Raw genomic sequence first — 20,002 nt, forward strand, 5'->3', positions numbered from 1 at the left:
CCATCATTATTATTATCATTATTATTATTATGTCTGCTGTGTGACCTTGGGCAAGTCACTTCACTTCTCTGAGCTTGTTAACTCATCTGGAAAATGGGGATGAAGACCGGGAGCCCCCCGTGGGGCAGCCTGATCACATTGTATCCCCCCAGTGCTTAGAACAGTGCGTTGCACAGAGTAAGCGCTTAACAAATGCCATTATTATTATCATTATTATTATTATTATTATTATTATCTGTATTATTATAGAAGGGGGAAGGCCGGGCCGGGCTGTGATTGGCTGTCGGGGGAAGTCGAGGGGCGGGCGGGCGGGCGGACTGACGGGCGGGGGGGGGGGGGGCACGCCGTCTTGACTGCGCATGTGCAAGAGGTGACACCCCCCCCCGCCCCACCAGTTGGCCACGTCCGCGAATGGGGGGCGGCCTTGATTGTCCCCGCTCGGCGCCCGTCCCCGCCCGGGGCGCATGCGCGGGGGCCCCGCCTCAGGAGAAGGAGGAGCAGCAGCAGCAGCGGGAGGAGGAGGAGGAGGCGGCGGCCGCGATGGCGGCGGCGTCGGGGCGTCTCTGACGGGGGCTGAGGGGGCCGCGGGGAGGGCCCGCCGTGTCCTCAGACGGGCCGACCGGGAGCGCCCCCGTGTCTGTCCGGGCCCCCCGGTGCCCCCCCCCCCCCCCCGTGCCCGGTGCCCCCGGTGCCCCCCGGTCGGGTCGGGGATGAACATGAGCCAGGCCGGGGCGGTGTCGGCGGGCGCGGCGGGGCTGCTGGTCGTGCTGCTGTACGCCTCCATCCACCGCATCGACGAGGGACACCTCGCCGTCTACTACAGGTCGGGACCCCTTGGGCCTCCCCGGACCCCACAGACCCCCAGACCCACAATCTCCCCACCCTTCAATTCTCCAACCCTCCAGTTCCCCCAGCCCCCCAATCCTCCAATCCCCCCAGCCTCCAGTCCCCCCCCAGCCCCCCAATCCCCGAGCCTCCAATCCCCCCAGTCTCCAATCCCCCCAGCCCCCCAATCCCCCAGCCTCCAATCCCCACAGCCCCCCCAATCCCCTAGCTTCCAATCCTCCAATCCCCCCAGCCCCCCAATCTCCCAGCCTCCAACCCTCCAATTCCACAATTCCCCAGCCCCCCAATCCCCCAGCTTCCAATCTTCCAATCCTCCAGTCCTCCAATCCTCCCAGTCCCCCAATCCCCCAGCCTCCAATTCTACAATCCCCCCGCCCCCAATCCCACCCCCCAATTCCCTAGTCTCCAATCCCCCCGCCCCCAATCCCACCCCCCAATTCCCTAGTCTCCAATCCCCCCCGCCCCCAATCCCACCCCCCAATTCCCTAGTCTCCAATCCTCCCAGCCCCCCAATCCCACCCCCCAATTCCCTAGTCTCCAATCCCCCCAGCCCCCCAATCCCACCCCCCAATTCCCTAGTCTCCAATCCTCCCAGCCCCCCAATCCCACCCCCCAATTCCCTAGTCTCCAATCCTCCCAGCCCCCCATTCCCACCCCCCAATTCCCTAGTCTCCAATCCCCCCAGCCCCCCAATCCCACCCCCCAATTCCCTAGTCTCCAATCCTCCAATCCCCCCAGTCCCCCAATCCCCCAGCCTCCAATTCTACAATACCCCCCCAATCCCCTCAGCGCCCCCCGGTCCCCCCACCCCGAGGAGCAGCAGAACCGAAAGAGGCCCGGCCTGGGAGTCGGACCACCCGGGTTCAAACCCCCCACCCCCCTGGTGCCTATTGTGTGACCTTGGGCAGTTCCCTCATTTCTCTGGGCCTCAGTCTCCTCACCTGCTCAATGGGGATTCACTACCTCCAGCCCGTAAGCTCGTTGTGGGCTGGCAGAGAAGCAGCGTGGCCTGGTAACAATGAGGGTGTCTGTTAATAATAATGGTAATGTCAAGTGCTTACTAAGCACCAAGCACTACCCTAAGCCCTGGGGGGGGGGATACAAGGTGGCCAGGTTGTCCCACGTGGGGCTCACATTCTTCATCCCCATTTTACAGATGAGGTCACTGAGGCCCAGAGAAGTGAAGTGACTTGCCCAAGGTCGCATAACAGACGTGGTGGAGCCGGGATTCGAACCCACATCCTCTGACTCCCAAGCCCGGGCTCTTTCCACAAAGCCACGCTGCTTCTCTGTTGCCTAGGGGGAAGAGCCCGGGCCCGGGAGGCTGAGGACCTGGGTTCTAATCTCAGCTCCGCCACTTGGCCGCTCTGGGATCTCGGGCGAGTCACTTCACTTCTCTGGGCCTCAGTTACCTCGTCTGGAAAGTGGGGATGAAGACCGTGAGCCCCCCGTGGGACAACCCGATCACCTTATATCTTCCCCAGCGCTTGGCACGTAGTAAGCGCTTAACAAATACTATAATTATGATTAAGTTCTTAGCATGCTCTTATAGCTTACTCTCCCACCACTTAGCCCGATGCTGTGCACACAGTAAACGCTCAATAAATATATTTATTAATTATAAATATATTATAATTATATAATTATAATTATATATTAATAAATATATTTATTTATTGTTGGTCACAGTTGGTTTTGTTCTCTGTCTCCCCCTTTTAGACTGTGAGCCCACTGTTGGGTAGGGACTGTCTCTAGATGGTGCCAATTTGTACTTCCCAAGCGCTTAGTACAGTGCTTTGCACATAGTAAGCGCTCAATAAATGCGGTTGATGATAATCGAATGGGCTCGTACTCGAGCCCATCCGCGGAACTCCGCTTGTGCAAGGGGACAGAGGCGCTAGTGTCTGTGCGCCGTGGGCAACTCGGAGACCGTGGCTACCAGCCCTGGCCCGGCCAAGGGGGTGGTCATGGTCCTCCCAGGCCGAAGGAAATGAGTTCCTTCCGCAAGGCCGGCGGGCGGGCGGGCCTGGGCTCGGAGGAGGAAGCGCGAACAAACACAGCCTGCTGCTCCGAAATAAATCGTAGGCCAAAGTACCACTCCCCGACCCAGTGGACGGAGATCACCAACACCCCAAGTCAGCGAGGAAGGATCCTTGGGGGTGGGTACGGCCCAAACGGCCACTGTCCTCCCACAGTTCCTGCTACTTCGTGGCCACATCTTTTGGGCAGGGACGGGCCCAATTCCGTTGCGTCGTACGCTCCCAAATGCCTAGTAAAGTGCTCGGCTCACAGTTGGCACCCAATAAATACCCGGCAGGAACGGGGCAACCACCGCTGTTCTGTTGGACTCTTCCCCTTCTGTTGGTCTCCCCCTTCTAATAATATAATGGCATTTGTTAAGCACTTACTATGTGCAAAGCACTGTTGGAAGCGCTGGGGACGTTACAAGGTGATCAGGTTGTCCCACGTGGGGCTCACCGTCCTTATCCCCATTTGACAGATGAGGGAACTGAGGCCCAGTGAAGTGACTTGCCCAAAGTCACACAGCTGACAAGTGGCGGAGCTGGGATTTGAACCCATGACCTCTGACTCCAGCGCCCGGGCTCTTTCCCCTGAGCCACGCTGCTTCCCACTGTTGGGTAGGGACGGTCTCTATATGTTGCCAACTTGTACTTCCCAAGCGCTTAGGACAGTGCTCTGCACACAGCGCTCAATAAATACGATTGATTGATTGATTCCCAGCGCTTAGTACAGTGCTCTGCACACAGTAAGCGCCCGGTCAATGCAGTTGATTGATTTGTGGCCGGAGCTGCTCTTTGTACAGCCTGACGTGGCTTGCTTGCCTTGTTTTTTATTGAGCGCTTACTATGTGCAGGGCACTGTAATAAGCACCTGGAAGAGTACAATACAACATAGTTGGCATGTTCCCTGCCCACGGTGAGCTTGCAGTCTATCGGGGGTGGGGGGCAGATATTAATATAGATTCATAAATTGCGGGTCTGTCCGTGAGTGCTTGTGGGAATGAAGGGAGGTGTGAATAAAGGATGCGAGTCCAAGGGCTTGCCGACAAAAATCCCGTCTGTTAATCCCGCTCAGTAATAATCATGATTGTGGTATTTCTTAAGCACTTACTACGTGCCAGGCACTGTACTAAGCGCTGGGTTGCTTACAAGCAAATTGGGTTGGACACAGGCTCTGTCCCGCATGAGGCTCACAGTCTTTATCCTCATTTTACAGATGAGGTAACTGTGGTATAGAGAAGCGAAGGGACTCGCCCGAGGCCACACAACAGACAAGTGGTGGAGCCGGGATTAGAACCCACGACCTCAGATAGAGCCGCCCTGTTGTCGAATGCTGCGCGCTGTGTCTTCCCCTGTGTGTAGTTTGTCGTAATGTCCGTCTCTCCCAAGTGCTTGGTACAGTGCTCGGGCACCCAGTTAGCGCTCAGTAGATAGTATCGATTGAGGGATTGTCCAGCAGTCTCTCCAGCTGGCTATTTTGAATTTGCTTGCGATCATCCCGGCAGACCAACGGAAAGTCGGCCCCTTCGGCGACCCGAACTGCTCTGCCCGCCATCCCGCTCCAGGGGGTCTTCCCTAAGAAAGGGCAGAGGGTGGGTGGGCGAGTGGAGCGTCCAACCCCCCCAGAGAAGGGGGCGGCGAGAGAAAGTAGAAGGGTCCGAGTTGCCCGAGGCCGGCGACGTTCACCTTTTTAAATCTGGCTCCTTCCGGAGTTAGGAATGGCCGACTCTTTAAGCCGAGTTTTGGGACGTTTGGGTGATCCAAAGTTTTTTATGCAGTGGATTTGTTCCGTGGCTGGCTGTGACGGGTGAGGCCGGTCTGGTGGATTTGCACTACTCCATCGCCCAGTGGTGTTTATTGAGCACTATGTGCAGAGCACCAGCCTAAGCGCTTGGGAGAGGACGGTCCAAGAGCTGTTTCCAAACTCCGGGTTTGTAGAAAATCATTCCTCTCACTTCAGCCTATTCACCCATTGGAACTTTTGCAGGGGAGGAGCTTTGCTAACCAGCCCCAGTGGACCTGGCTATCATATCATGTTGCCTTTCATTACCACATACAGATCCGTGCAGGTGAGTGATTCCTAGGGACGCCCTGACACTGGGAGCCCCGTGTGGGACAGGGATCGTGGGCCCCTTCTCCCTGCCCCGCAAAGAGTGATTTATCTCGTTACTGGCTTAGTAGGTGGAATCGTTTCTTTAAATCCAAGCATTGGCGTTTGAAAGCCACTCTTCTACCGTGTGACCTTGGGGAAGTCACTGAACTTCTGGGCCTCAGTTACCTCATCTGTAAAGTGGGGGTTAAGACTGTGAGCCCCATGTGGGACGTGGACTGTGTCCAACCTGATTAGCTCATATCCACCCCAGGGCTTAGTGCCGTGACTGCCCTGTAATAAGCACGTTAAGGGGTACAATAAAAAAAAAAAATCTCCTTGTTTCTCCAGTGCAGACAGGTGCATGCCCCTCTCCCATTATTTTTTGTGGGAACCCACGTTCTCTCTAAGCAAGAGTGAACTGGGAAGCTTTCTTCCTCTGCTCACATCACCTCCTCTCTGTGTGTGTTTTAGAGGAGGACACCCACCGAGAACCCCGTTGACAGCTCGGGAAGCTATTTCAGAAAGTTTGGTTTTCCTCATTGCCGAGCTCAAAGGTTCTCGTAACTCTGAGGGACGATAAGGAGCCGTTTGAATTCCACCCAGCTCTCCGCCTCAGTTATGTTTTCCGGTCTATTTGGGCTGACGACTGTAGAAAACATTGTAGCTTTGACGGTGTAGCCAAGGATTTTGCGATAGCGAGGTGACTTCAGAGGATTAGAGCGTGACTAGCATCGCCAGCTTGGTGACTCAGACAAGTTTTGGGTTTAGACGACGCTGGGCAGCTTTCTGTTTTCTGATCTCGGGAGGATATGAGTCTGTTATTTCATCTGAGGCTCGTAACTTCACGAGGCATCCTGCTAAGTAAACCCCTGGCTCTGCCTTCTTAAAATATCCAACAGCAAGAGGGCCAAGGACTTGGCGTAGTCGACGCTCAGGGTTCCAACCAGCCTCCTTTTGGGTGGCTGGAACCGGAATCCTGGAATTGGAAAAACCTTTCCACCCAATAGCAGATTGATTTTTTTTTTTCTCTTGACACTGTACCTTTTTGGAAGCGTCTCCTCGGTGGTTCTAGATGTCGGGACGCTGATTTTGGGGAGCCGAAGGTGAGGTTTCCAACTGAACTGCCGGTGCTAATAAGCTGTTAATATATGCAGGCCGTATGTCTCTCTTTACATTTCTCTTTGGCGGTTACTCAGAAATCATTGCATCATTTGGACCAAGGCTAAGTGATTTCAAAATAACTTAGCACGCTCTTTTTTAAAATAGGTGTTCTTTGTGGTGGGGGTGTGGGGAGTGCTGACGCTCCTCTACTCTGTACCGGGCCTCCCCCATGCTTTTTTTCCCTTTTTTTTCTTCTTCCTTTTTTTTTTTCCTTTACATGAACAAGTCAACCTAACCAGGCCAAGGTACCCAAAAAAGCTCCAGGCAGATGGGCGTGGAACCAGGGGATGGCTAAGTCAGGTGGTTCCTGGAAGCTGTACCAGCTCCCTCTCCCCCCCAGAAAAAAACAAAAATAAAAAAACTTGAGGGTCCCAGTGCAGGCAAACTGACAAGCGTTCTGCCACAAAATAATGGGCTTTTGAGAAACGAGGCCTAAACTGGACTTCATTGGAGTTATTATTACGTTAAGGAAGGTGGTCGTGTTGGGAGCTGGGCAGACCCTAGGTAAACAGTTCCGGGGGCACTGGGTTGCAGAGGAATAGTTTCCGGGAGAAGGTGGGAGTTTGTGCATTTTGAATAATGAAAGGGAGAGATCTTGGGGAAAGTGGGAGCTGTCCATTTGAGAGGCAGGCTCAGAAGCGGGAGAGTACACGGGCCCAGTGAGCGTCTCCGCCTGGGAGGTGTGATGGGGACAGCCTGGAGAGGTGAGGAAGTGGGTCTAAAGAAAGGTTTTGAAATGGAGGGTGAAGAATTTTGGCCCCGTTGGGTGGAGCTGTGGGAAGTTACTCTGAAGTTCTAGGTGGGGAGGAGGTGGCATGATGGAAACACTGAGTGGCCACGACAATTTCAACAGCGACTGCAGCGTTTGACCCAACGCTCTGAGCCCCAAGTGGGAAAGGGACTGCGTCCGACCTGATTATCCCGTATCTTCCCCGGCGCTTAGTACGGAGCTTGGCACGGAGTACAAGCTTCCAGTTGTTCTGCCGAAAGTGAGTCGCTTAACGTAGCGGTCTGTGTTAAAGACGACCCAGCCGGCGGGTTTGAGCAGGGCCCGCGGCTAGGCCGGGAATCGAGATTGCCTCAAGTGTGCAGAAAACCGAGAAAAGTCCAGTTGTCCTTATCAGCGGAGTAAACAGCGATACGGCTCCCGGAGGCCAAGCCTAGAGCTCAAAGTCTCAGAGGGCGAACCTCGGAATCGGCACGGGTGATTTGCATTGGCCCGTCGCACCTTCCCAAAAGGCCGGACCGTCTAGATCAATAGCCCCGAGTGCTTGGAAAAAGAGCGGATCTCTCTCTATCCAGACTGACTTTTTTTTGTCCCCTTTAAGTTGTGTTTTCCTTGCGGGTTCAGTGCCCAAACCCAATGCTATTTAGGAAATAAACCAGGGAATTTACTCTTCTAAGGAGTCCCCTTGCATTCTGAAATAGAATTCCCGTAATGATTGGTAGGGGGCAAAGTCTAAAGAGCGTTTCCCCGACCCCGCACCCCTCAGGAGCCGTGAAGGCCGACCCCCTGATAGCGTGGGGGAGCTGTGCGAGCGGAATACGTGTCGAGACCTTTTGTGCCTTCCCTTACAGACAACGCTGCAGACCGACGAAGTGAAAAATGTGCCTTGTGGGACCAGGTGAGCTTGTCTGTTGTTTGACCGTGGCCAGCTGCCTGCTTCGCCTTCCTGTGAGACAGCCTCAGAGGAGGGAAGTCGGAAACTCACCCGCTAGGAGTCCCTTAGAGGTCTTTCCTCTTCCGGCTATAAAACGAGATCCTCATTCGCCATGATTTTAGAAGCAGCAAGCGGGTTGTGAGGGGGCCGTCAGTCAGTCGTATTTCCCGAACGCTTACTGCGTGCAGAGTGCTGTACTAAGCACTTGGGAGGGTACAGTATAGCAATATAACAAACGCATTTCCTGCCCACAACGAGCTTACGGTCTAGAGGGCTCCTGGAGTCCCCGCCATTCCCAGGGCGATGCCGGGGCTTGGCCTTCTGAGAGGTGGCTTGATACTGGATCCCTGGGGTCACGTGAGTGGCGGGGAAACCGCCTCTCTTTCGGTATAAGTGGGGCAGAGGAGCCCATTTTGGGGGGTCATCGTGTCCCCATACGTCTGATCGGGCCCTTTATCAAGGCCTGTCCCGGCAGTAACTCCTGGGGAGCGGTGTGGGGGCTTAAATAGTAAGCGCTCAACAAATACAGTTGACCGACAGATTGACTTGGGTGGGAGCCATTGAGTTTTGAAGCAACATGGCCTAGTAGATATAGCACACGGCCCTGGGAGCCAGGAGGATCTGGGTTCTGCTACCAGCTCCGCCACTTGTCTGCTGTGTGACCTTGTGCAAGTCACTTCACTTCTCTGGGCTTCAGTTCCCTCATCTGCAAAAGTGAGCATCGAGACCGTGAGCCCCGTGTGGGTCAGGGACTGCGTCCAACCTGATTATCTCGCATCTATCCCAGCGCTTGGCACGTAGAAAGGGCTTAACAAAGACCATAGTTATTATTTATTACTACTGAGGTTTAGCGAAAGACGGTCATCGTGTCCAAAGGTCGTGCGTTGCGGGGTGGGCGTGTGTGTTTTGGGGCAACGGGAGGTTGAAGTTCCGTTTTCGTAGCCGGGGATCTAGTCGGGACCCGTGACGTTTGTATTTGTTTCTAGCGGTGGGGTCATGATCTACATCGACCGGATAGAAGTGGTGAATATGCTGGCTCCTTGTGCAGGTACAGTTCCGCTTCTTCGATCGGGATAAGAGGAATTCCATCCGACCTTCCCATCTGAACCCTGGGAAGGCTGTCACTCGGCAGCCTTCAAAGCCTAGGTGTCTGGGGGTCCCGGTGTTCCTGTTCTCCTCCACGTGTCGTCCCAGAGAATGCAGCCCCAAGTCGAACCTCGGGTCTCTGTATCCTGGGCCGAGCCCCCTTGGGTTGTGAGGAGCTGAATAATAGTAATTAATGATAGTATTTGTTAAGCGCTGATTGCGTGCCAGGCACTGTTCTAAGCAGTGGGGTAGATACAAGGTCATCGGGTTGTCCCACGTGGGGCTCGCAGACTCAATCCCCATTTTACAGATGAGGTCACCGAGGCCCGGAGAAGTTAACCCGGCCTTGCATGGGAGTTGTTTGGAAGGAAGAGACCGTCTCCCCCCAGCCCGCTTCTTCTGGCATTGGATAAGCCTAACTCCTCCGCCACCCCCACCCACCTGACCACACCTCCATCCTTTCTCAGGGGGTGGGTTGAGAGGAAGGAGAGGCTTGACGTGCTTTTTAGGGGGTGCTGATCGCTCCTCCCTTTCAGTGTTTGACATTGTGAAGAACTACACTGCGGACTACGATAAGACGCTGATCTTCAATAAGATCCACCATGAGCTGAACCAGTTCTGTAGCGCCCACACACTTCAGGAAGTTTATATCGAGCTGTTTGGTAAGTGCGTGTTTTGTCTGGGTTATAGAAATGATGAGTCGTCGGGCCGGAATTAAATTATGCTCGGCGTGATACCGGGTCAGTCAAAAAAATGTCCACCGGGCGTTATCGCATGTAGACGGATCCCAAGGTTGATAAAAGCAGCTGCTCATTACTTTGACAAATCTTGCTCTGCGCACGTTCCCTGACTTGTCACATGACTCTAAAACTCCTTGAGTTTAAGGGAGTATGATAATTGGCTCAAGAATGTGGTGGGGTGGGTTTTTTGGGTTTTTTTTAAATCGTTCCCTCAAGCCTTTGATTTAAAACTCAGCAAGACTGGGTTGCTGGTTTTGTTCTTGCAACTGGCTACTTTTAGAGGGTCAGCCCGATGCTTTCACCACGGTGGAACCTAATGATTCGTTTCGCCCACAAAGACAGCCGCAGGATGTGCGTGCGAACGTTCGGTGGTATTGAGCACTTACTATGTGCACAGCAGGGTACTAAGCGCCTGGGAAAGTACAGTGCAACAAAGTAGGTAGACACGTTTGTGTGATCTCTGAAGCCTCTCTGACTCTCTGTTTCGTGAAATTGAGACCAAAGGAGGGAGGGAGGGGCGGACAGCTGATGTAGAAGGGGAAAAAAGGGAACAGGACGGAGGGTCCCTAGGAGCAGGGAGGAGAAGGAAGAGTCGTGCAGACCCTTTGATTTCTGTCCACAAGCTCCAGTCACCCGAAAGTTTATGGGGAGGTGAGGGCCTGGGTCCACTCGTCTGGCTCCGGGTGTCCCCTTGAAGGCTGGGACCGGGAGAATCCGCGGCTCTTTGAGATGCCAGTGGTAATTGGCTCCGTGCTCACGATGTCATGCCACCGTCTGAGCGTCCTAATCCCGGCTCCTCCTCCCCTCCCCCGGACCTCGTTCACGTCGCCCTCGTCCTCAGTTTACTTACCTCGAAGATAGAATGGGCGGCGGAGCTTACCTCCACCCCAAGAATAAGGACGAAAAAGCGTGTGGCGTAAAGTCCGAGCTTAGTTCTGTCGTTGCTGAGAGTCATGGGATGTGCCTTTCTTTGCCTCTGAAAACAGATCAGATAGACGAGAACCTGAAGCTGGCCCTGCAGAAGGATTTGAACGTCATGGCTCCGGGGCTGACGATTCAGGTAGGCTCAATCCCGTGGTGGGGGTTGAGGGCGGGCGGCTGTGAACCTGAGCCTTTCTGGATTTGGAGGCTCACGAGGTTGTGGACTTGGGAGGCTCGAAAGAAACGCGGCCCAGCCTTACATGAGCAGACGAGCCGATCCTTTGGGCGTTTTGCCCTCTGAGTGCCTTCCAAGTCAGAAGGCTCCCAAAGCCTGCTCTGCTAGTACATTCCTTTTCAATGCTCTTAGAGAGAACTGACAAGCAAGCTGAGACACATTTAAAAAAAAAAAAATTAGAACTTGCCTGGGCAGCCCAGCCGCTCTCACGGAAGTGAAGTGCTGGGAGGAACTGGTTTTCCGGCGCGCCTCCCAGAAGCCCCTCTGAACTTTCCTTTATTGCCTCAGCGGTGTTTCTACCCTCTGCAGTTGGCCGGGGTTTTGTAGGGAATTTGTAGAGTTGTCAGCGGTCTGGCCCGGATTCAGACTCTGATCCTCTAAGATGGGTGGTGGTTTCCAACGTCGTGGTACGGAGGTTGTGTAGACAAGGCTAATGGGAAGCCCGTAGCGGCAACTGAGGAAAGTGGAGCATTGAGTTCTCCTCCTCCCATCCTTCACCCGACCCCATGGGTCCCTCGTGGGAATCTTCCTGCGGCTAGGCAGGTGTCCAGTTTTTCTGGAGGTCACCAGGCGATCCGGGAGAGCGCGGTCAGCGGCTGGGGATGCAGAAGGATCCAAGGGGCAACTTTCATTCCGTCCCCTAGAGATGGGAACAAGAGGGATACATGCTGTAGAGTTCTGTAGCAGCAGGGATGTGTCATGGTATGGTCCCCAGCAGCACCTGGTGTGGAGCTCTCCCCACGGGTGCCCGAGGCGACGATGGTGATGTTGGCAGAAAGAGCGCCCTGGCCGCGACCAGAGCTGAATTGCTCGGCCTTCCCAGTCCTCTTCCCCAGTGAGACCGGCAGGGACCCCAGTCGTATTTCCAGGTCCCGCGATGGATTCGGAGTGGGTGGTGTCTGGAACGGTGGGGAGCACCCATCTTTGCCCCAGGGGCACTGTTTGGAGGCTCCAGGAATGCCCTGGGACCTTCCCCAGCTGCAGGATATCAGAACTGATCCCTGGGCTGAGACGCGTCCAAGAGGGGTTCTCCTAACCCTGCAGTTGAGTTTCCACCACCTTTTCAGTTCCGCTAAAGGGTGAGGGTGAAAAAGCGGGGAAGCTGAGGGGCGTCAGAACCTCAGCCCCTCTCTTGGGCGCTCGGGATCCCCGAGCTTCCTCGGGCCTCCTCAGTGAGTGATGGCTAGGAAAGAAATAAGAACAGGAGCTCGGGGGGGGGGGACAGTCAAATTTGTAAAGGGCAGAATTCACCTCGGTTTCCCAGAACGTGTGGAGTAGAAGACACCGGGATGGGGGCGGCACCAAAAAAAGGAGCTCTTGTCCTGGAAAATTAGCTCAATTGGCTTTTTCATGTAGATCTGTAGGTAACTGAGAACCTGGACTCTGAGTTTACCCAGGAGAGAATTGTTTCTGTTAGGGCTGGCACCTCCATTCCTTTCCACTTGAAGCAGAAGCTCCCGACCATTTTCTTTAAGGGTCTTCATCAGTATGTGTGTGCCTTTGTCGTCTCTCTTTCTCGCTTTATGTCTTTCACTTAACCACTCTCTCTACCCACTGCCCCCCAGCTTGCACTCGTGGTTCCCGTCAGATTCACCTCCCGGTGCCTCTTTCTTGATTCTCCAGCCCCTTCCCCATGCTGTTCCTCCTGCTAGGAACACCCTCGCTCTTCAAATCTGCCAGGCCAAAGCTCTCTCCATCATCATCATCATCATCAATCGTATTTATTGAGCGCTTACTATGTGCAGAGCACTGTACTAAGCGCTTGGGAAGTACAAATTGGCAACATATAGAGACAGTCCCTACCCAACAGTGGGCTCACAGTCTAAAAGGGGACTTTCCATCAGACTGTCCATCTTCGGCACCTCTCTGAGATCTCGTTTCGTCCAAGAAGCTTGCCCTGATTTACGCTCTCTCTTCTCGGGTCATATTTCTTGTACTCTGCCCTCAGCACTTCCATTTAGCATTTAGGCGAACTCTCGACTTGGGACTTATTTTTCCTTCTATATGTCTAACAACTGGAGTGCTTTTTCTCCACCAGCTCTTTGTGAATAGCTTCTGCCTGTCAGTCTCCTCTGTTAGATTGTAAGCTCTCTGAGGGGTAGGGACTGTCTCACACTCGAGTGAATGCTCCCAAGTGCTTAGTCCAGGGCTGTGTACTCTTCATCTGTGTATTATCAGAGCTTCAGGGCTCGGTAAGTGTTTGTCACTTTATCCTCTCTGATGAGCAGCGTAACACCTTAACAGAGAAGGACTAATGGATAAGAGCACGGGTCTGGAAATCAGGCGGACCTGGGTTCTAATCCTGGATCCGCCGCTTGTCTGCTGGGTGACCTTGGGCAAGTCACTTCACTTCTCTGGGGCTCAGTTACCTCATCTGTAAAATGGGGATTAAGACTCTGAGCCCCATGTGGGACAGGGACTGTGTCCAACCTGATTATCTTGTATCTACCCTAGCGCTTAGAACAGCGCCTGGCAATCAATCAGTCGTATTTATTGAGCGCTTACTGTGTGCAGAGCACTGTACTAAGCGCTTGGGAAGTCAAAGTTGTAAGTGCTTAACAAATACCACAGTAATAATAATAATTATTACCTAGGTCATTCAGAATGCTCCCACTATTGAGAGAAGCAGCATGGCTCAATGGAAAGAGCCCGGGCTTGGGAGTCAGCGGTCATGGGTTCTAATCCCAGCTCCACCGCTTGTAAGCTGTTTGACATTGGACAAGTCACTTAACTTCTCTGTGCCTCAGTTCCCTCATCTGTCAAATGGGGATTAAGACTGTGAGCCCCATGTGGGCCAACCCGGTTTACCTTATATCCCCCCCAGTGCTTAGAACAGTGCTTGGCACATAGTAAGCGCTTAGTAAATGCCACAATTAATTATTATTATTTATTAAAGTGTTCTTTCCCCATCCAAGGACAGAGTTTTCTGACCGTTGGCCTTGTGATTAGCACCTAAAGGGTCACAGGCTTCCTTTGAACTCGAGGCCAAGGGCCATGATGAGTGACCTCTCAGAGACGGAGACTTTGCCGTCTCCTCGGTGGAATCTGTTTTGCCGTGCTCTGGTTTCAGCTGCGACATTCCTCTTCCGCAGCTTGGTCCGCTTTCCTCAGGACTCGGGAGCAGAAATTGATCTCCCTAAAGCTTTTCACCTTTCCCAAGGGGAGTCTTCTCTGTTAGGAAACACGGTGTCATTGCCAGAGAGACGCCGTATGTTTGGTTTTGTTCTCTGTCTCCCCCTTTTAGGCTGTGAGCCCACTGTTGGGTAGGGACTGTCTCTAGATGTTGCCAATTTGTACTTCCCAAGCGCTTAGTACAGTGCTCTGCACATAGTAAGCGCTCAATAAATACGATTGATGATGATCTCGGTAGGTGGCCCCTCCCCAGAGATTGCCGCTTGCTCCTTAGCCCTCTGTGTATCCACACAGATGGGGTCTGTGTCTTCCAGCTTCAAGTTCGGGAAGGACGAGGTTCATCCGCTGTTAGATTGCTTGGGTAACCAGAAGTCCCCTTGGCTCCTTAAGAGCAATCATCTTTCCCAATCCCAAATTTACCTGTAGGTTTTTGGAAGTGTGTTAGGTAGCCAGGGGAAGAGGACGGGTCAAACCAGAGAGTATGCGGAAGCGCCTTATTTCTTCCCAGGGTAGGTGGAGGGGGACAGGATGGAGCGCGGATGGCGGGGGTCAAAATTTCTCGGCCTAAGGATGAGCTGGGAAGGGATCGGGGCTGGTTTCTTAGGCCCCCCCATGTCTGTCCTTTGCAGGCAGGATGTGACCGCTGCCCCAGCCGCCCCTTTGGCTCTCCTTTTCTTTAATTGCCATGCATTTCAGAGCGTTCCTGAGAGCTCCAGTCAAGACTTCTCCCTTAAACCCCCTTCGGCTTTCTGTTTTTTATAGGCCGTGCGTGTTACAAAACCCAAAATCCCAGAGGCCATAAGAAGAAACTTTGAGCTAATGTGAGTAAGGATCTTATTTTCCACCGCCCGCCCGCAAGGAGTTTGTAGTCTAGAGGGGCGTTTACAGCATGCAGCTTAACAGCGGGTCATGTCAGCACTCCCTAGTTGTTGTAGTGGGGGTTCTGGCTGTGACTTTATCGCGGGAGAGAAAACCGTCCAACTTTTCCCTCAACTGTTCTGCTTAACAGGGAGGCCGAGAAGACCAAGCTCCTTATTGCAGCCCAGAAGCAGAAGGTGGTGGAGAAGGAAGCAGAGACCGAGAGGAAGAAGGCAGTGATAGGTAGAGAGAGCGTGCGTGCGGGCGGGCGCGGGTGCCATCTCCCTCCCCGGGACTCCAAGATCGGTTCTGGATATCTGAGCCAGGCCCAGCCAAGCCCTCGCTGGACAATTTAAGGTTCTGCTTAGACCTCACAGGGAGTCTTGCGGTCCAGAGCTTCTAAAACCACAAATTGGAGCCAAGACTGGCTTTCTTGAGGGATTTGGGCCACCTCAGCGCCAGCCACCGGGTTCAGCCCTGGGGGTGAGAAGGGGACCGGGCCCAGGGCTAATCTCAATCGAGAATCCACCGAGGGAGTTTCCTGTGTCAATCAGTGAGCTTTACTGAGCACTTACACTGTGTGCCGAGCACTGTACTAAGTGCTTGGGGAGAGAATAGGACAACGGAGTTGGTAGCCGTGTTCTCTACTGACACAATTCCTGCCCGCAAGGCACTTACCTAGAAATAGGATGTGGTAGGAGGGGAGCTGTGGCCTGCTGGAAGGTCCGGAAGAATCTTTGTAGCTGGTAGTAGTGGAGGTGGCGATGGCCTTGATCAGGTTGCTACAGGGCGTGCGCCACTTGGGAAGTTATAATGGGAAACTGAAAGATGGCCACATCCTCAGACGCCTGCAGCCCCTCACTCAGTTCCGCTGGGGGCCAAGGGGGTCTCTGGGGAAGGTCAGAGAGCCAGAGAGGGAGGGAGCCCTCCTGCCGTGTCCCTCTTAGCTGTTCCGGCTAGATCAATCAATCAGTCGTATTTATTGAGCGCTTACTGTGTGCAGGGCACTGTACTAAGCGCTTGGGAAGTACAAGTTGGCAACATGTAGAGACGGTCCCTACCCGACAGTGGGCTCACAGTCTAGAAGGGGGAGGCAGACAACAAAACCAAACATATTAGAGCGGGGGGCCTTCTCCTTCCCATAAGCGTTCGGCACCCGGCGACCCGCTGACCACCGGCTGAAGCCAGCCTCGTTCGGCAGCCTCCACTGAGGGAAGCGCCTCAGTTGTTCGTGTGACTTGGGTAGAATCCCACTCCCACCTCCGCTTGCTTCTCCGTTATAAAACCACGGGGCTGAGGACACCCCTGGGGGTCAGTCTCCCCATGCCCAAATGTCTTAACGGTCAGCTTTAGGGGAGATGGGGTATGGGGCACTAGTGTGACCGGGTGAGGCCCGGAAGAGAGCAACAAGCCCGGGCAGCCTCAGTGCAAAATCTCAATGTTGAAATATCCCAACTCTTGCTTTGGTTTTTGTTTTTTTTTCCCAATCACCGAATGGGCCGCACCTCTCTCTGGGGACAGGAGCAGGGTTTTGGGGGACCCTGGCTCACTTTCCAGCCGCAAGGCTGTCTCTTCCTCCCCTCTACCCCCCCGGTGCCGGGGCTAGTCGGCCGGGGTGCGTCGCTGGACGGGGCGGTGAGCGCGGCCTCGCCGACCCCCAGCCCACAAAGGCTGCCATTGTTTCCCACTTGGAATTGTAGAAGCCGAGAAGACCGCTCAAGTGGCAAAAATCCGGTATCAGCAGAAGGTGATGGAGAAAGAAACGGAAAAGCGCATTTCTGAAATTGAAGGTACGGAGCGGGCCTTCTCCCACACTTTGGGGGGATTGGCAGAACGGACAGGGGTCGGGGCCTCAGCCAGCCAATCCTCCCCGCTTCCCCCCTTTTGGGGGCTGGAGGTTCATCCCTGCCTGGGCTCACTGACAGCAGGGGAAGAAAGAGGTGGGGGTGGGGGGGTTGCCTTACCCCTCTGTAAAATGGGGCTTGTACTCCGCTCCTCCCCAGCCAGCCTGTCGGTTGGAGGATCTGCCTGCCTGCCCGTCAGGAAATATGCAGCAAACGCCCGTTTAGAGACATAGCTTTTTCTGCCATCATCCTGAGATGGCAGAAACTGTGAACCCACAGACGACCCGGAAAAACCCGAGTCCCAGTTCCGGCCTGGATTCTAGAGAGCCTACGGATTCCTGAGCCAGTTATTTCTACGTGCTTAATCCCACCCCTTAGGTCCCTCTTCACCCTCGACGGCCCGGGACTGGCTCCACACCCTCCCGGGAGCAGGGGAAGCTGGGCAGGGGCAGAGGAGCTCCATCCCCACTCTGGGCCTGACTGCTCTCCAGGGCTGGGGTGGGCACCGAAGGGGCTGCCTTCCCTCGGGCGTCATACCTGTTCTTTGTTCTGTCTGCTAGATTCCGCCTTCCTGGCCCGGGAGAAAGCCAGAGCGGATGCCGAGTTCTACACCGCCTACAAACACGCCACCTCGAACAAGGTGACTTTATGAGTTTGCCCTTCTATCTTTCACGCTTGGAGCCCGAGAGGCGGGAGGTTGCCCTGTCGTCCGCCTTCCGTCCCCAGGGCGGGCCTTGGATGCAGAGGAAGTGGGGGGATTCATCAATGGTATTTGAGTGGTTATTATGTGCTGTGCGTTACACTAAGCACTCGGGAGGTTTCAGTAGACGGACCTCCTTGCCTGGGGGTGGGCCCTGCGGGGCCGGTCAAAGAACACACTAGTGAGCGGCGTTGCCCCAGCCAGTGTGTTCAACACCTCCTCCTCTCCCCTTCCCGCTGCAGCTAAAACTGACCCCCGAGTACCTGGAGCTGAAGAAATACCAGGCCATCGCCGCCAACAGTAAGATCTACTTTGGCCGTAACATCCCCGGTATGTTCGTGGACTCCTGTCCCCCCAGAGTTGCGGGTGGCAACGCCAGGACAGTGCGAGAACTCTCTCTGCTCTCCAAGGAGGCCCCTGGCCCCGCGGGGAAAAGCCCGGTCCAGAGCCCCGAGAGCACAGGTTGACGCAACAGGTGGAAATGTTCACATTTGACAAGCAGCCCCAGGGACCCAGGTGCTGGGGGTGAGGCTGGCTGCCTCTCCGGCCTCCCCCTCCTGCTCTCTGGGGTGGACTCGGTTCCTCCACGGACTCACGGGGACAACTCCTCGCTTTTTGGATTGGCTCTTCCGGCCACGGTTTGTTTCGAGCTCCTTTGGTAAACCGGTGCTTGTGAAATGAGGGAGAAACTCTCGATCCTGAGCCCCTGCCCGCACTGGAATGTTCAAATATATATCCGCACAGGCCGCTGCTGCGGTTCCGCGCCGTCTCCCACCGTCTGCATCGGTCCCCACGGGGCCCGGGCCCGGCCCCTTTGGCGGAAGGGCGGGGACGAGCCCAACGTTGACTAACCCGATCGCATCTTGCCCGACGGGGGTCGTTTGCTTTTGACCCGGTTGTTTACTAGTCTTATGCTATCAGCCTTGCAGTCCCCCACCAAAGCCCTGTTTGTGGGAAGGCTTCCCGGGGAAGCCGGCTTGGCGGGCCACGGGCCGGCCTCCGCCTCAAGCACGATGGCGGGCAGCGGCACTCTCCTTCCTCGGCACCGGCCCACATCGAGGAATCGGGAAGCCAGGCCAACCACGGTGGTCGCCCTGCCCCGGGGCAGCCAGCCAAGTAAGAGGATAAGGCAAGGGGCGGTTAATCCCCGTCCGCTCAACTGTACGGTTGCCCCCAAAAATCCAGCAACAAGCAAAAGCGCTGACCGCAGCACAGCAGCCATTTCCTGGGCTCGGAGCCGGGGGTGGCCGTGACAGCCCGTGGCTGGGCTGGAAGGAGGCAGCCACGCTCCGTGCATCTCCCCGATTCTAAGCGGTAAGGTCTGATCGCTATCCTTGGGCCTGACCCCTTTGGGAATGCCGCTTTCGAAGGCTGGGGGCAGGAAATCAAAGACGCCCCTCCCTCCCGTCAGCCCCCCAAGTGCCAAATCCAATCGAGGTGGCGGCCTCCTCGGGGCCGGCACTCCTCACGGACAAAGGAAGACCCCGTTTGACGCGCAACAGGCCCCGCATCCTGCTGCTTGTGGGTTCGGGTAATTTTTCTTTTTTTTCTTAAAGACAATTTGCCTTCCACATTTCGCTCCCTCTCAAATGGTACCGAGCCCAAGTATTTTTCTCGAATTCACAAATCCGGGCTGCTGTCCTCCTCGTGCTTCCCTAGCGACTTCTGATTTTAACGAATTAAGACTGAAAAGTCCCTGAGGTGGTGGTGATGATGATTCCACTTGTACAGCGCAGACATGCCCCGTTACGGAGGGGGCTGTGTTAAAGCCTGGTTAAACTCACTTCCCTCCCTGAGTGAGCCCCGCCTCTCCTTCCCTCAGGGCCGTTCCTCCAGCAAAAGAATGCTGTAATCTTGAAGTTGGAATTTATATGTTGCATTTTTTGATAAAATAAAATTATTTTACTACCATTGTGGTGTGGTGGCAGATGCGTGAGCCGAGAGTTTGGGGGGAGAAGGGTGCTACCTCCCTCCAAACCCTCAGGGCTGTGGCTTCGGTTACAGGAGCTCCCGGGGGCGAGCGGATGCGTTGACTTACCTCCGCTCCCGAGTGATGTCCTGAAGACAACCTGGTCTGAAGCGGCAGCGTCCTGAAATCGTTTTCAAAGCTCTTCTTCTTCTGTGCAGGCTGCCTGACCCGAAGGAAACAGATGTCCTGGCCGCTCCCCGGACCTGGGGAAGGTGGAAGGAGCGCAGGACTTGGCCGTTGGGTTGCCTGCAGCCCTAAAGGGCCCGAGGACCCCTCGGTGAGACCCGGCAGGACCCAGCCACGTGAGGCAAAGGGTAAGGTGAAACCCGGCCCCGTCTAGAGGAGCCTGCACAGCCTCTCTGTCCCGGCAGATTTAATGCAGGAGGAAACTCGAGGCTGGCGTTCTCAGCTTTTTGAGGTATTGCTTTTTTCTTTTTGAAATAGCCCCTTCCTCCTCCTCCAACCCACCCAGAGCAACACTCGCCAAGGCGAGCTGTTGGTCCCCAGCGATGGACTACACAGGCGGCAGATCTTTGGCTTACCTCTTCGCAAGACCAGTCCGGTGATTGGGTAGTTTTCTGTTTTTTTAATTTTTCGGAGAGCCGGGCTCCACCCCTTCCGTCGGTCACGCGGTTCCCTCCTCATCCCTTTGACCTAAGGGCCGGCGACCGGCTGCTCGAAGGAAAAGGTTTGGATTTGATAGAACGAAGAGGCTTGGGGTTATGAGAGGGAAAAG

General features: G+C 54.8%; 1 protein-coding gene across 1 annotated transcript; it reads left to right on the plus strand.

The window, feature by feature from the left end:
- The first annotated feature begins 688 nt into the window (after nucleotides 1-688).
- ERLIN1 (ER lipid raft associated 1) lies at nucleotides 689-19,208 on the plus strand. The gene is made up of 11 exons (XM_038757935.1): nucleotides 689-823; nucleotides 4,855-4,936; nucleotides 7,699-7,745; nucleotides 8,768-8,829; nucleotides 9,404-9,529; nucleotides 10,594-10,667; nucleotides 14,658-14,716; nucleotides 14,905-14,996; nucleotides 16,454-16,543; nucleotides 17,158-17,237; nucleotides 17,540-19,208. The coding sequence occupies exons 1-11, from the start codon at nucleotides 711-713 to the stop codon at nucleotides 17,762-17,764; spliced, it is 1,050 nt and encodes a 349-aa protein (XP_038613863.1). The 5' UTR covers nucleotides 689-710; the 3' UTR covers nucleotides 17,765-19,208.
- Nucleotides 19,209-20,002: the final 794 nt, after the last annotated feature.

This window comes from Tachyglossus aculeatus, chromosome 16, assembly GCF_015852505.1.
Source record: "Tachyglossus aculeatus isolate mTacAcu1 chromosome 16, mTacAcu1.pri, whole genome shotgun sequence".
In the NCBI taxonomy this organism is placed as follows: Eukaryota; Metazoa; Chordata; class Mammalia; order Monotremata; family Tachyglossidae; genus Tachyglossus; species Tachyglossus aculeatus.

Excerpts from the sequence above, each read along its gene's own strand:
- ERLIN1 (XM_038757935.1), top strand. The coding sequence starts at position 711 with ATGAACATGAGCCAGGCCGGGGCGGTGTCGGCGGGCGCGGCGGGGCTG. Across the intron at positions 4,937-7,698 it reads CCACATACAGATCCGTGCAG|ACAACGCTGCAGACCGACGA; the intron begins GTGAGTGATTCC and ends CTTCCCTTACAG. Across the intron at positions 14,997-16,453 it reads GAGGAAGAAGGCAGTGATAG|AAGCCGAGAAGACCGCTCAA; the intron begins GTAGAGAGAGCG and ends TTGGAATTGTAG.